Raw genomic sequence first — 12,504 nt, 5'->3', positions numbered from 1 at the left:
AGCAGCAGCAGCAGCAGCAGCAGCAGCAGCAGCAGCAGCAGCAGCAGCAGCAGCAGCAGCAGCAGCAGCAAAGGACAACGATGCTTTGCCGGATGCACCTCGCTCCATTCGCCTCCAGCTCCCTGGCCACCCGGCTGGGCACGGTGAGGACCCTCTGGCCGCACGCAGAGACCATCTTCAGCGAGCTGCAGCAGGAGATGGAGAAGGCTCGGCAGTTCATGAGCAGCTTCGAGCAGCTCCTGAGCAGCCACGGACCCATCACCGCGGAGCAGGCACCCAGCAGCAGCGCGGCCCTGACCCAGGGCTCTGGGGAGGGCTTCTCCGTCTGCCAGGACGTGAAGGACTTTGCCCCCGAGCAGCTGTCGGTGAAGGTGGTGGGCAGGAAGGTGGTGCTGGTGGGGCAGAAGGAGACGCAGAGCACGGACGAGAAGGGCTCCTTCTCCTACAAGTACGAGGTGCTGAAGCGCGAGTGGGACGTGCCCGAGGAGGTGGACGCCGAGGCGCTGACCTGCTCCCTGTCCGGGGAGGGGCAGCTCCGCATCGAGGCCCCCCGGCTGGCCCTGCCGCCGCCCAACGAGAGGAACGTGCCCATCCAGCTGCCAGCAGCGGCGGCACAGCCAGCGGCCAACGCCGAGGACGGAGCAGAGCGGGCCAAGGCGTGACGGAGCAGCGCGGGGCCGGGCTGAGCCCGGTGCTGGGGCACCGCCGGCCGCAGAGCGGGGCCGTGCCGGCCCTGACGAGTGGGGGATCTCTGGCCAAAGCGTGTAGATTTTTTTGATATGTAATAAATGTCCCTGACTTTTACGTACACGGCTCGTGTGTTTGCTGGTTTGGCCCCGCCGTGCTCACGCAGCGGGACGGCCATTCCGGGAGCCGCACCGCGCTGCCAAGGGCACGTCCCTGGCCCCCTCCCCACCCTGCCCTGCTGGAGAAAGACGGACGGACGGAGGGGGGTCCCGCTCATGCGCAGCCCTTGGCAGCCCCCGAGCAGCACGGAGAGCCCTTCGAGACGCAGTGCCGGGCGCTTCGGGAAGGTGCTGGGACGCTCGCGGCGCTGCCGGGGCAGGGACAGCAATCGTCCCCCCCGCACCCCCCGCCGCTTCCCGCACCTTCCAGGCGCTGCCGGGCCGACCGCGACCGAACCGCGCCCCCCCGGGGCTGTGGGCGGAACCGCCCCGTCCATGGGCGCGATCCGCTCCGTGTTTGCCGGCGGGGGGCGTGGCCTCGCTCCATATTTGGCAGCGCAGCGGGGGCGCGCGGGTCCGTTCCCGCGGAACCGGTACCGGAGCTCGGGGCCGGCGTCCCCGGTAACTCCCCGCTCAGTGTCGGCCCCGCGTTACCGGCGTAGCCCCGGGATGGGCCCTCCAGGCTGTGGGTCCATGCCGAGCCCGCAGCGAATTTCTACTGTACGGGGGCACGGTGCTCGGAGCCCGCGGGCGCGAGCCCATCTCCCATGCCGAGTTTGGAGCACGGGGCGCCGTCCCGGGAGCACCGGGCCCACCCCTCCCCGCTGCGAACTACCGCTCCCGGCGTGCCCGGCGCGCAGGCGCAGTGAGCTCGGGGCGCACGCCGGGGCCCGGCATGGCGGAGCCGGAGGCCGCGCAAGCCGGGAGACCCCCGCCGGCTCCGGGAACGGCGGCGGCGCCGAGTGCCGGGGTCGGGAGCGGGGGAACGGCCCCGGGAGGAGCGGGCGGGGCGGGTTCCAGCGACCCAGCGCGGCCCGGGCTCAGCCAACAGCAGCGGGCGAGTCAGCGCAAGGCGCAGGTGCGCGGGTTCCCCCGCGGCAAGAAGCTGGAGAAGCTCGGGGTGTTCTCGGCCTGCAAGGTGGGCGCGGGGCGTGCGGGCTGAGGATGCCGCACCGTGCGGGAGGGGATGCGGGGCTGTGCGTGGGGACCGGCTGCAGCAGCCGCGCGCTGAGCCCTGCGGGGTGATGCAGGAGGGGATGCGGGACCAGCGTGGGCAGCGCTGTGCGTGGGGCGGGGGCGCGGGGTGCAGGGTCGTGCACGGGCGGGGGATGCTGGAGCGGGGTGCTGAGCTGGACAGGGTGCGCAGGGCCGTGCGTGGGCAGGGGGTGCACGATCCTGAGCCTGCTTCCAGGGAGAACATTCAGCGCTGGGCTGGGATGGGTCCCGAGGCTTTGTGGAGGGTGGGGGTGGGTGAAGCTGCTCGGCCATTAGTTGGCTGCGTTGTGTGTGGGGCTGCTGTGTGATGGTCTCTCCCATCCCTCCTCGCAGGCTAATGATGCCTGCAAGTGCAACGGCTGGAAGAACCCCAACCCCCCCACCGCCCCCCGCATGGACCTGCAGCAGCCGGTGACCAACCTGAGCGAGCCCTGTCGCAGCTGCAGCCACGCGCTGGGTAACCCCCCCCACACACACATACACAGCCCCCTGTGCTGGGACCCCCAGGATGGGGGCAGCGATGCCCACCCCCGGTCTCACCACGCACTGTCCCTGACGCAGCCGACCACGTGTCCCACCTGGAGAACGTCTCAGAGGAGGAGATCAACCGGCTGCTGGGCATGGTGGTGGACGTGGAGAACCTCTTCATGTCGGTGCACAAGGAGGAGGACACGGACACCAAGCAGGTCTATTTCTACCTGTTCAAGGTGCGTCCATCTGTCCTGCTGCTCACCCTCTGCCCGACCTGCAGGATGCTGTGCAGCCCCTCTCCAGAGCTGCAGAGCTGCTGTGTTCGATCTCCCAGGAAGGGAGGTGTCCGGGGAAGGAGCGCGCGTTGTGGTGGTGATGATGTCCCATGGGGTCTTTGCAGCTCCTCAGGAAGTGCATCCTGCAGATGAGCCAGCCGGTGGTTGAGGGGTCGCTGGGGAGCCCCCCGTTTGAGAAACCCAACATTGAGCAGGTGAGGCCGCTGTAGGCTGAGCTGGGGACTTGAGCTGGGGACAGACTGGGCTGAAAACCCTGAATCGAGCACGCGTGGCATTGAGCAAACGTGGCGGTGTGTTGGCATTGTGGTGACCCCACACACTGTGCTGCAAACTCAGACTGGAGCTCTCAGCTTTGTCCCTGAGAGTGGAAAATGAGAGCGTGTGGTGGGGGTGGCAGCCGTGTCCCTTCTGCTCCTGCTGCTCCTGCAGGCTTCCTGCATGGATCTTGGCGGTGCCTGTGGGCAGCTGGGCTCTGTGGTGCAGTGACGGTGGCTGGGAACCCACGGCCCTGGCACCCCCCAACCCACTCCTCTCCCGCAGGGGGTCCTGAACTTCGTGCAGTACAAGTTCAGTCACCTCCCGCCCAAGGAGCGGCAGACGATGTACGAGCTCTCCAAGATGTTCCTGCTCTGCCTCAACTACTGGAAGCTGGAGACGCCGTCACAGTTCCGACAGCGCTCGCAGAACGATGATGTGGCCACCTACAAGGTCAACTACACCAGGTGAGGGGGGGCTGCCTCTGCGTGGATCTCTCTTGCAGCAGCAGCACTGGTGCCGGGGGGGGTCCCAGCCCCAGGAGCGCACGCTCTCGCCCACAGGTGGCTGTGCTACTGCCACGTGCCGCAGAGCTGTGACAGCCTTCCCCGCTATGAGACCACGCACGTCTTTGGGCGCAGCCTCCTCAAGTCCATCTTCACCGTCACCCGCCGGCAGCTGCTGGAGAAGTTCCGGGTGGAGAAGGACAAGCTGGTGCCGGAGAAGCGCACGCTGATCCTCACCCACTTCCCCAAGTAGGTGCCTGGCAGCCATCAGGGCGTCTGTTTCCCCTGTGCTCCCCACGGGGCTGTGTGCACCCAGCTCGGCACCCTGCTCCACGCCAGGTTCCTGTCCATGCTGGAGGAGGAGATCTATGGCGAGAACTCACCCATCTGGGAGGCGGATTTCACTGTGCCGGCTGCGGAGGGCACCCAGCTGGTGTCACGGCCAGGTACCACGGGACGATGGCTGGGCCGGTGCTGTCACTGCTGCCGTGCAGATGGATCTTCCTCGCGCTCATGGCTGTCTGCTCTCCTGCAGCCACCGTCAGTGCCGTCGCAGTGCCCACCGCACCGCTCTTCAGCAAGAAGCTCAGCAGCAGCAGCTTGGCCGCGAGCATGGACGCCGGCACGCCAGAGCCGCTGCCGGGTAGGGCAGTGCAGGGAGCGGGGCCAGCTCCAGCCCCGTGCCGTGGGCTCCAGCCCAGTGCCTGACGAGCTGCATGCTGCCCCAGGGGAGAAGCGGAAGCTGCCTGAGAGCCTGACGCTGGAGGACGCCAAGAGGATCCGCGTGATGGGCGACATCCCCATGGAGCTGGTGAACGAGGTGATGCTGACCATCACCGACCCCGCTGCCATGCTGGGCCCTGAGGTACAGGCGGGGGGCACGTGGGGACAGCACCGCTGTGGGGCACAGCTCGTGGGGTGCTGGCACCTCGGGGGCTCTGAGGTCCTGGGGCCGGGGGGGCTCAGCTGCCCCCCATGCAGACCAGCCTGTTGTCGGCCAACGCGGCGCGGGATGAGACCGCCCGGCTGGAGGAGCGCCGCGGCATCATCGAGTTCCACGTCATTGGCAACTCGCTCTCGCAGAAGTCCAACAAGAAGATCCTGATGTGGCTGGTGGGCCTGCAGAACGTCTTCTCGCACCAGCTGCCCCGCATGCCCAAGGAGTACATCACCCGCCTCGTCTTCGACCCGTGGGTGCTGGGGGGTGCGGGGGCTGCGTGGGGCGCTCCCTGTCTCACTGTTCGTTTGGCCGCAGGAAGCACAAGACCTTGGCACTCATCAAGGATGGCCGCGTGATCGGGGGCATCTGCTTCCGCATGTTCCCGACACAGGGCTTCACCGAGATCGTCTTCTGTGCCGTGACGTCCAACGAGCAAGTGAAGGTGAGGCTGTAGACCCCCTCGGGGGGCTTATGGGCTGCCTTGGGGATGCAGGGACCCCATCTCATGGCAGCTCCCCCAGGGCTATGGGACGCACCTGATGAACCACCTGAAGGAGTACCACATCAAGCACAACATCCTCTATTTCCTCACCTATGCCGATGAGTACGCCATTGGCTACTTTAAGAAGCAGGTGAGCTCCTTCCCCTGCTGTTCCCCCCCACCCAACCCTCTGTCCTTGAGCTCCCTCCCACCTCCCCTCCCCTCGCAGGGCTTCTCCAAGGACATCAAGGTCCCCAAGAGCCGCTACCTGGGTTACATCAAGGACTACGAGGGGGCAACCTTGATGGAGTGCGAGCTGAACCCCCGCATCCCCTACACCGAGCTTTCCCACATCATCAAGAAGCAGAAGGAGGTACCTCTGACTGCCCCCCCCCCCCCCCCCAGAAGTGAGGTGATGGAGTGTGCCTGCCTTTGCGAACCATCCCTCACTCACCCCTGCGGCCAGGCTTGCAGGATCACTGCGGTGCCACTTGGGGCTGGGGACTGCTCCTGACTGTTGCTCTGGGTCTGCTGGGGCCTCCTGTCCATCAGCACCTGCTGATGTGCCACCTTCCCACCGCAGATCATCAAGAAGCTGATTGAGAGGAAGCAAGCACAGATCCGCAAGGTCTACCCTGGCCTGACCTGCTTCAAGGAGGGCGTGCGGCAGATCCCCATCGAGAGCGTCCCTGGCATCCGTGAGCTCTCAGTGCTGCCCAGGGGGGTGGGGGTGGCAGGGCTCATGCAGACCCCTCGGTGAGCTGCAGTGCCCCACATGTGTGGGGGCAGAGCCCTCTGGTGATGCTGACCCTTTTCTTCTAGGCGAAACGGGTTGGAAACCACTGGGGAAGGAGAAGGGGTGAGTTGAGGGGTCCCAGGGCCACGGGCTCCTGCTCTGTGCCACCCCCTGGCCCTGCAGCTACCCCCGTGGTAGCCCTGTTCTGTGGTGCAGGAGCCTCGTGCTGATGGGCTCTGCTCTGCCCTGCAGGAAGGAGCTGAAGGACCCGGACCAGCTCTACAACACTCTGAAGAACCTCCTGGCCCAGATCAAGGTGCGGGGCAGGAGCGCGCTCCTGTACCATTCCCCATGCTATCCCTGGGATGGAGCAGACAGGTGTCCCCATGCGGCTCTGCCTGGGCCATGGGCTCAGGGCAGGGGCTGGTGCTGTCCCCCCCCTGCGGTAACTCTGCCCCTCCCCCCAGACCCACCCCAGCGCGTGGCCCTTCATGGAGCCGGTGAAGAAGTCGGAGGCACCAGACTACTACGAAATCATCCGCTTCCCTATTGGTGGGTGCCTGGGGGCTGTGGGGGTGAGGGGCGGGGGGATCGCAGCATGCCCCAGTGCAGTGCTGGGCAGGGGGTTTCCCGGGGGGAGCTGGGCAGCAGAATGGGACCCATCAGGGGACCCTCCCCTCCGGCTGTGGCTGGTGGCGGAGGGGGGACCTACCTGCAGGACTGGGCAGAGGGGGGGGGCACAGTGGTGTGATGGGGCCCGACTCTTTCCCACCCCCAGACCTGAAGACCATGACCGAGCGCCTGAAGAACCGCTACTACGTCACCAAGAAGCTGTTCATCGCCGACCTGCAGCGCATCATCACCAACTGCCGCGAGTACAACCCGCCCGACAGCGACTACTGCAAGTGTGCCAACACCCTGGAGAAGTTCTTCTACTTCAAGCTGAAGGAAGGGGGGCTCATCGACAAGTAGGGGGTGGTCTGGATCTGCTGTGGCTGCCAGGACCCCCCCCACACACACACTCCTTCTGGTGTGGGGGGGGCAGGGCTGCTGCTGCCCCCAGAGGGGCCATCTGGGATGCAGCCCTGTTCTGTGGGCAGGGGCTGCTGCTGGGTTTGCTGCTGCTGGGGGGGGGAGCTGGGGGTGGGTAGCTGCGGTGCTGCCAGTCCCTCTCTTGTGGGTTGCGGGACAGGGGGGGCTGGAGCGGGGCTGCCTCTCCCCCCAGGGTTGTGCCTTCTGCCCCCGCTCAGTGCCAGGGCAGGGGTACACAAGTGCTTTGGTTTTCTGCACAGACCTCAGCCCCTGCCCCTGTCCATGCACGGGCAGCACCTGCCCCTCTTCTTGAATGTACTGTGGGGCACCTCCCTGCCCCCCCAGGCTGCGCAGTGTCCTGGGCTGGGGGGTGTTCCTCTTCCTGCTGCCTCTATCAGCTCTTCCCTCCTGCCGGAGCACAGCCCCCTGCTCTTCCCCCACTGCTTGTAGCCCTGCAGGGAGCGGTGGGGGCTCTTCCAGCTCCTTGCCGTGGGTGGGGGTCTACCCCCGCTTCCCCTTGCTGTCCTGCAGCCCCGGGGTTGGGGCTGGCTGTTGTGTGCATCCCTCCTTGTGCCCGTGTGTCCCTGTACCTCCCTGGGAGCTGTGCTGGGGTGCATCCCACGTAGCATTAATGTGTCCTCCTCCCCCCTCCCCCACTTGATCGCCTGCTGCCTTACTCCCTGTGCTGTCCTTGCTGTGTGAACTCTGGTGCTGCTCTGCAGGCTCGCTGGCCTTGCCGGGGTGGGACCAGACCCTGAACTGTTCGCGTCCACCCATTCCATGTGACTGTTTCGTTTGGATTGGTTTTGTTTCATTTTTTTAATTATTATTATTATTGTTATTTTTTAAATAAATGTACTTGTGCAGAGCCAGCTCTCCCTGTGCCCGACGCCGCGGCAGGAGCGGGGTGGGGGTCCTGAATCAGCGTGTGCTGGGAGGGGTGCCGTGGAGCAGGGGCTGGGCACGGGTTGGGTTGGGGTGCACGGTGCCGATACGGGGCGCGCGGGACCGCCCCCGGCTCACGATGACGCCGCGGAGCTCCGCCTGCTTTCGGTTTCGGTTCAGGTCCGAGGCTCCCGGCGGGCGGGTTGGGCTAGGGGCGGGAGCGCCGGGGGCTCGGTGCGGTGCGGTGCGGCCGGGGCTCCCCCTCCCAGCGCAGCTCGGCGCGGCGGGCGGCCCCGCTTTCGTTTCCCGACCTCCGTCCCTCCCGTGCTCCGTTCCCCAGCCCGGACCGCGGCGATGGAGCTCTACCCGTATCAGCTCGAGGCCGTGGCCCCGGCCCTGCAAGGTCGCAACAGCATCGTGTGGCTGCCCACGGGCGCCGGCAAAACCCGCGCGGCCGTGCACGTCTGCAGGCGGCACCTGGAGGGGCGGCGGGGCGGCCGGGTGGCCGTGCTGGTCAACAAGGTGCCCGGGGACCCCGCACCCTGGGGACGGCGGGGCCGTGGCCGGGACTGACCAGCATGTGGGCGCCCATCAGGTGCACCTGGTGCAGCAGCACTTGGAGAAGGAGTTCCACGTCCTGCGCGATGCCTTCGAAGTGACGGCCGTCAGCGGGGACAGCAGCCACAAGTGCTTCTTCGGGCAGCTGGCGAAGGGCAGCGACGTGGTCATCTGCACGGCACAGATCCTGCAGAACGCTCTGCTCAGCGGGGAGGAGGAGGCGCACGTGGAGCTGACGGGTGGGAGCGGGACCCCGTGGCCGGGCTGGGGGCTGCCCCGGGATGAGCGGCTCACCCCACTCCCCTGCTTTGCCTGTGCAGATTTCTCCCTGCTGGTGATAGATGAATGCCACCACACTCACAAGGAAGCTGTCTACAACAAAATCATGCTGAGCTATCTCCAGAAGAAGCTCAGTGGGCAGCGGGGCCTGCCGCAGATCCTGGGCCTGACGGCATCCCCCGGCACCGGGGGGGAAACTTCCTTCGAAGGGGCTGTGGAACACATCCTGGAGGTGGGTGCTTCTCCCCGCTCCTGGGGCTCCAAACGGGGTTGGTGTTGGCACCCTGCGGGGCGAGGTGCTGTGCACGGCATGGTGCTGGGCTGCCGGGGCTCAGGGATGGCTTTGGGGCTCTCCCCTTTCAGATCTGTGCCAACTTGGACACCGAGGTGATCACATCAGCACAGGAGCACGCGCAGCACCTGCAGAGCCGTGTGCCCCAGCCCAGGAAGCAGTACGACCTGTGTCAGGAGAGAGCGTGGGTAAGAGGTGGTGGGTTGAGCCCACAGCTCTGCTCCCTACGACCCCAAAGCTCCCATTTGGTGCTGAGCGGGGCGGGTCCCTCCCTGGCTGGTTGGTGCTCGCCACCCGCCTGGTTTAGGTTAACTGCAGGAATCAGCTCACCCAGAGCTCTGGCTGCGATCCCGTAACCATCTGGGTCCTGCTATGCAAACCACCCCAGCCCTCCCAGCTGTGCCCCTGAGGCTGACCAGAGCAATATCCCCCAACCCATGGGTCCTGAGCACTCTCTGCCCCCAGGACCCCTTTGGCCAGCGGCTGAAGGAGATCATGGAGCGGATCCAGGAGCACATGGAGATGCCCAGGCTGCCGCAGAACTTTGGCACGCAGGATTATGAGCAGCGCATCGTGGAGCTGGAGAACAGAGGTGAGGAGCTGGCAGCACAGGGTTCTGGGGGTGTCGGGCTGGCGGGGCGGGATGTGACCGCACTGTCTCTGTTCTGTGCCAGCGGCAGAGAGTTTTTGTCGCAAGACGCGGGTGTGCGCGCTGCACCTGCGCAAGTACAATGACGCCCTGCTGATCAACGACGCCGTGCGCATGACGGACGCCTTCCAGTGCCTGCAGCAGTTCTACGCTGATGAGAGGGACATGAAGGATGGCACCGAGCGCTTCCTGGCCACCACCTTTGAGGGTAAAGGAGAGGTGGAGTGGGAGCAGCAGGGCAGCGCAGGCTGCTTTTGGGGCACAGCCCTCACGCCCACTTCTCTGTGCAGAGAACAGGGCCACACTGCTGGCGCTGGCTGGAGACCAGCGCTACGAGAACCCCCGACTGAGAAAACTGGAGGAGATCCTGCAGGAGCACTTCCAGCCCCTGGAGTCATCCCGCGGCATCATCTTCACCAAGACCCGGCAGAGCGCACACAGCCTGCTCAGCTGGCTGCAGGGCACGGCCACGCTGCGTGGGCAGCACATCAGGGCGGCCGTGCTCACCGGTACCGGCTACAGCAACCAGACCAAGGGCATGACGCAGGTGGGGGGCCCGGGCTGCGCATGGCCCCACTGTGCTCCAGGGCAGTGCTGATGATGGTCTGGAACCGGGTGGGGATGCAGTCCAACCCCTCTCTGCACACTCTGTGGGTGCTGTGTGTGCTGCTAGGGGCTCGGAGCCACGTGCAGCCCTCAGTCCTGGGGTACCACTGAAGTGTCCCCCCTTCTCCCCTCAGAACGAGCAGCAGGACGTGATCGCACTGTTCCGCAGCGGAGAGCTCAACCTGCTCTTTTCCACCAGCGTGGCTGAGGAGGGCCTGGACATCCCTGAGTGCAACATCGTGGTGCGCTATGGACTGATGACCAACGAGATTGCCATGGTGCAGGTAGCACCCAGGATCCCCCTGGCCCTGAGACACCTGGGTGGCACCTGGGGACCCCTCCCGCACCCCCAGTGCCTGCTGACTACTCCCTGGGGGTGAGCCTGGCCCTGGTGCAGCATCGCCCCGTGGAGGTGCAGGGCACAGGGGGAGCACTCTGCCTGGCCCTGTGCGTCCTGCGGCATGAGGGGCTCAGCCACACCGCAGTGTTTGTCCCCTCTGCTGCAGGCCCGGGGCCGTGCCCGTGCCCAGAACAGCGTGTACTCTGTCCTCGCCAAAGCCAACAGCCGGGAGGTGTCCCGGGAGCAGCTCAACGAGAACCTGGTGGAGCTCATGGAGAGGGCCATCAGGGCAGTGCAAGCCATGCCCGAGCGGGAGTACCGCCTGAAGGTGAGCGCAGGGAGGGCTGCACTGCTCCTTCCTGCATCTGCCGATGGGTACAGCACTCTGCACCCAGATTTGGGGTGCCTGCTCTCCCCTTGAGGCAGTGCTGGCTCCTGGAGAGAAGTAGTGGGAGCTGTATGGCACAGCACGTCTCTGTCTTTCCATGCAGCTTGTGCTCTCTGGGATGCTCCATCTCTCTATGGCCACATCTCTTACGGCACCTGCAGCCCGTCTGTGTTATCCTCACTGACCCCATCCTCCTACCTCTCTGCCCTTCTTGCAGATCATGGAGTTGCAGCAAAATGCTGTTTTAAGCTGGCGAGCGAAGGAAGCCAGAAACGGCGAGAGGCGGCAGCTGCACGACCCGGATGATGTTTACTTCCACTGTGTCAACTGCAATGTGGCTGTGTGCCGCGGCAGCGACATCCGCACGGTGGAGGCCATGCACCACGTGAACATCAACCCCAACTTCAGGTAGGAGGGGACGGGCAGAGTCCAGCGGTCAGGGCTGAGCTCTGCCCAGGGTGGGTGGGTGGCTGCTGCCTGCTCGTCCTTGGGGACACTGGTCTGGGGAGGTCACAGGGGCTGTGTGGGACTGCGTGACTGTGGGAGAGCTGAGTTTTGTCCCCAGGACCTCCCCCCTTAGGGTGTCTTTTGTCTCCTTTCTCCCAGGATTTATTATACAGTCTCATCTGGGAAAATACACTTTGAGCGGACTTTCAGGGACTGGGAACCCGGCTGCCGCATTGTGTGCAGTGAGTGCAGGCAGGTGAGCTCCGGGGCCGTCTCACTCAGACCATGCAGCAAGAAAAAGGAGCTGTGTTTCCCTTTGGCACATGCCTGTGGGTGCTGCACGTGTGGAACATTGTCATGGGCAGCTCCTAAGGGGGAAGTGTGCTGGGAGCAAGGAGCTGCCTCCAGCTTCCAGGCAGGGGGCTGGGTGCAAGGTCCTGCAGCCCAGAGTTCTGTCACCGTGTGTGTGCCTGTCCCCTCCCTGTCCACGCAGGAGTGGGGAATGGAGATGATCTACCGGAACGTGAAGTTACCCATCCTCAGCATCAAAAACTTCGTGGTGGTGACCCCGGATGAGAAGAGGAAGTACAAGAAGTGGAGCAGGGTGACGTTCCCCATCGAGGAGTTCAGCTACGTGGAGTACTGCTCCAGCACCCTGGACGAATCCCTATAGTGCCAGCTCGCTCAGGACCGCTCCCAGGCCACATCCTGGGGCGGGGGGGACCTTTCCATCACCCTTGTCATAGGACGTCGCTTGAGGCCCGTGCAGGCGGGCTGCGCCTCGCTGCGCTCTGCAGATGTGTCCCAGCACGTCTGTGCTTCGCTGCGCGCAGTCCTGCGGCACTGACTGCACAACGCTGATAAAGGACACGCGGTCCCGGGGTGGGACAGCCCCCGTGCCCCCGCTGCCGGGCAGCGGCTCCCGTCCCTGCGGCGCAGGGAACCGACGGCCGCGCGGTGCGATCCGGCGTGCGTCTGCTTTATGAAGTCGGGCATCCTGCGCTGTAAACGTGCGTGGTGGGTACCTGCAAAGCGCTGTGCGGTCTCTTCCATCGTGCGAGCAGCGCTCAGGGAGGGGAACGCGCTGCCCTATTCCTGTTCCCGTCCGTCTCCCCGTCCCCGTCGCTCCCCGCTGTGCTCTCCCGCCGGCGGTCGCTAGAGGGAAGCCCACTCCCGTCCCGCTGCGGGCGCTGCGTGGGGCCGAGCTGCCCCGGGGGCTCGGCTCTGTCTGGGAGCAGCGGCCGCTGCCGCCGCCGTGGGTCTCAGCCCAGATTCAGGTGGAGGTTCCCTGGGGGCAGCGCGAAGCCACGCTCCCGCTCCGCAGAAACCGGGTAATGAGGCCGCGTGAGTTATTTGCAGCTCTTTGTGGGCTGCGGTGCCCTCTCCTGCCTCTCCCCAGGCTGAGGTCCCTCTGCGGGGACCCCAGATCATTTTGCTAAGCT

General features: G+C 65.6%; 3 protein-coding genes across 6 annotated transcripts; all 3 read left to right on the top strand.

The window, feature by feature from the left end:
- LOC110388622 (heat shock protein beta-11-like) lies at positions 7 to 804 on the top strand. Its single transcript, XM_021378076.1, has one exon. The coding sequence runs from the start codon at positions 81 to 83 to the stop codon at positions 660 to 662; it is 582 nt and encodes a 193-aa protein (XP_021233751.1). The 5' UTR covers positions 7 to 80; the 3' UTR covers positions 663 to 804.
- KAT2A (lysine acetyltransferase 2A) lies at positions 1,544 to 7,486 on the top strand. Of its 3 annotated transcripts, none has more exons than XM_021378031.1 (18): positions 1,545 to 1,824; positions 2,235 to 2,358; positions 2,463 to 2,608; positions 2,773 to 2,862; positions 3,209 to 3,390; positions 3,487 to 3,678; positions 3,769 to 3,875; positions 3,965 to 4,072; positions 4,158 to 4,294; positions 4,396 to 4,619; positions 4,685 to 4,811; positions 4,891 to 5,001; positions 5,080 to 5,223; positions 5,434 to 5,548; positions 5,673 to 5,709; positions 5,839 to 5,902; positions 6,054 to 6,138; positions 6,365 to 7,486. In XM_021378031.1, the coding sequence occupies exons 1-18, from the start codon at positions 1,582 to 1,584 to the stop codon at positions 6,556 to 6,558; spliced, it is 2,430 nt and encodes an 809-aa protein (XP_021233706.1). In that variant the 5' UTR covers positions 1,545 to 1,581; the 3' UTR covers positions 6,559 to 7,486. The 3 variants fall into 3 exon arrangements, with proteins under 3 accessions (XP_021233709.1, XP_021233706.1, XP_021233708.1); XM_021378033.1 differs by having other exon boundaries at positions 1,546 to 1,824; positions 4,411 to 4,619; XM_021378034.1 differs by lacking the exons at positions 5,673 to 5,709; positions 5,839 to 5,902; positions 6,054 to 6,138; positions 6,365 to 7,486 and having other exon boundaries at positions 1,544 to 1,824; positions 5,317 to 5,458.
- Positions 7,717 to 12,094, top strand: DHX58 (DExH-box helicase 58). Of its 2 annotated transcripts, XM_021378060.1 has the most exons (12): positions 7,717 to 8,025; positions 8,099 to 8,300; positions 8,382 to 8,572; positions 8,704 to 8,820; positions 9,098 to 9,224; positions 9,307 to 9,489; positions 9,572 to 9,828; positions 10,022 to 10,171; positions 10,394 to 10,555; positions 10,833 to 11,023; positions 11,222 to 11,318; positions 11,556 to 12,094. In XM_021378060.1, the coding sequence occupies exons 1-12, from the start codon at positions 7,858 to 7,860 to the stop codon at positions 11,733 to 11,735; spliced, it is 2,025 nt and encodes a 674-aa protein (XP_021233735.1). In that variant the 5' UTR covers positions 7,717 to 7,857; the 3' UTR covers positions 11,736 to 12,094. The 2 variants fall into 2 exon arrangements, with proteins under 2 accessions (XP_021233735.1, XP_021233736.1); XM_021378061.1 differs by lacking the exons at positions 11,222 to 11,318; positions 11,556 to 12,094 and having other exon boundaries at positions 10,022 to 10,263; positions 10,833 to 10,974.

Source organism: Numida meleagris, chromosome 26 (genome assembly GCF_002078875.1).
Source record: "Numida meleagris isolate 19003 breed g44 Domestic line chromosome 26, NumMel1.0, whole genome shotgun sequence".
Taxonomy (NCBI): Eukaryota; Metazoa; Chordata; class Aves; order Galliformes; family Numididae; genus Numida; species Numida meleagris.
This window is presented reverse-complemented; position numbering and strand designations above follow the sequence as displayed.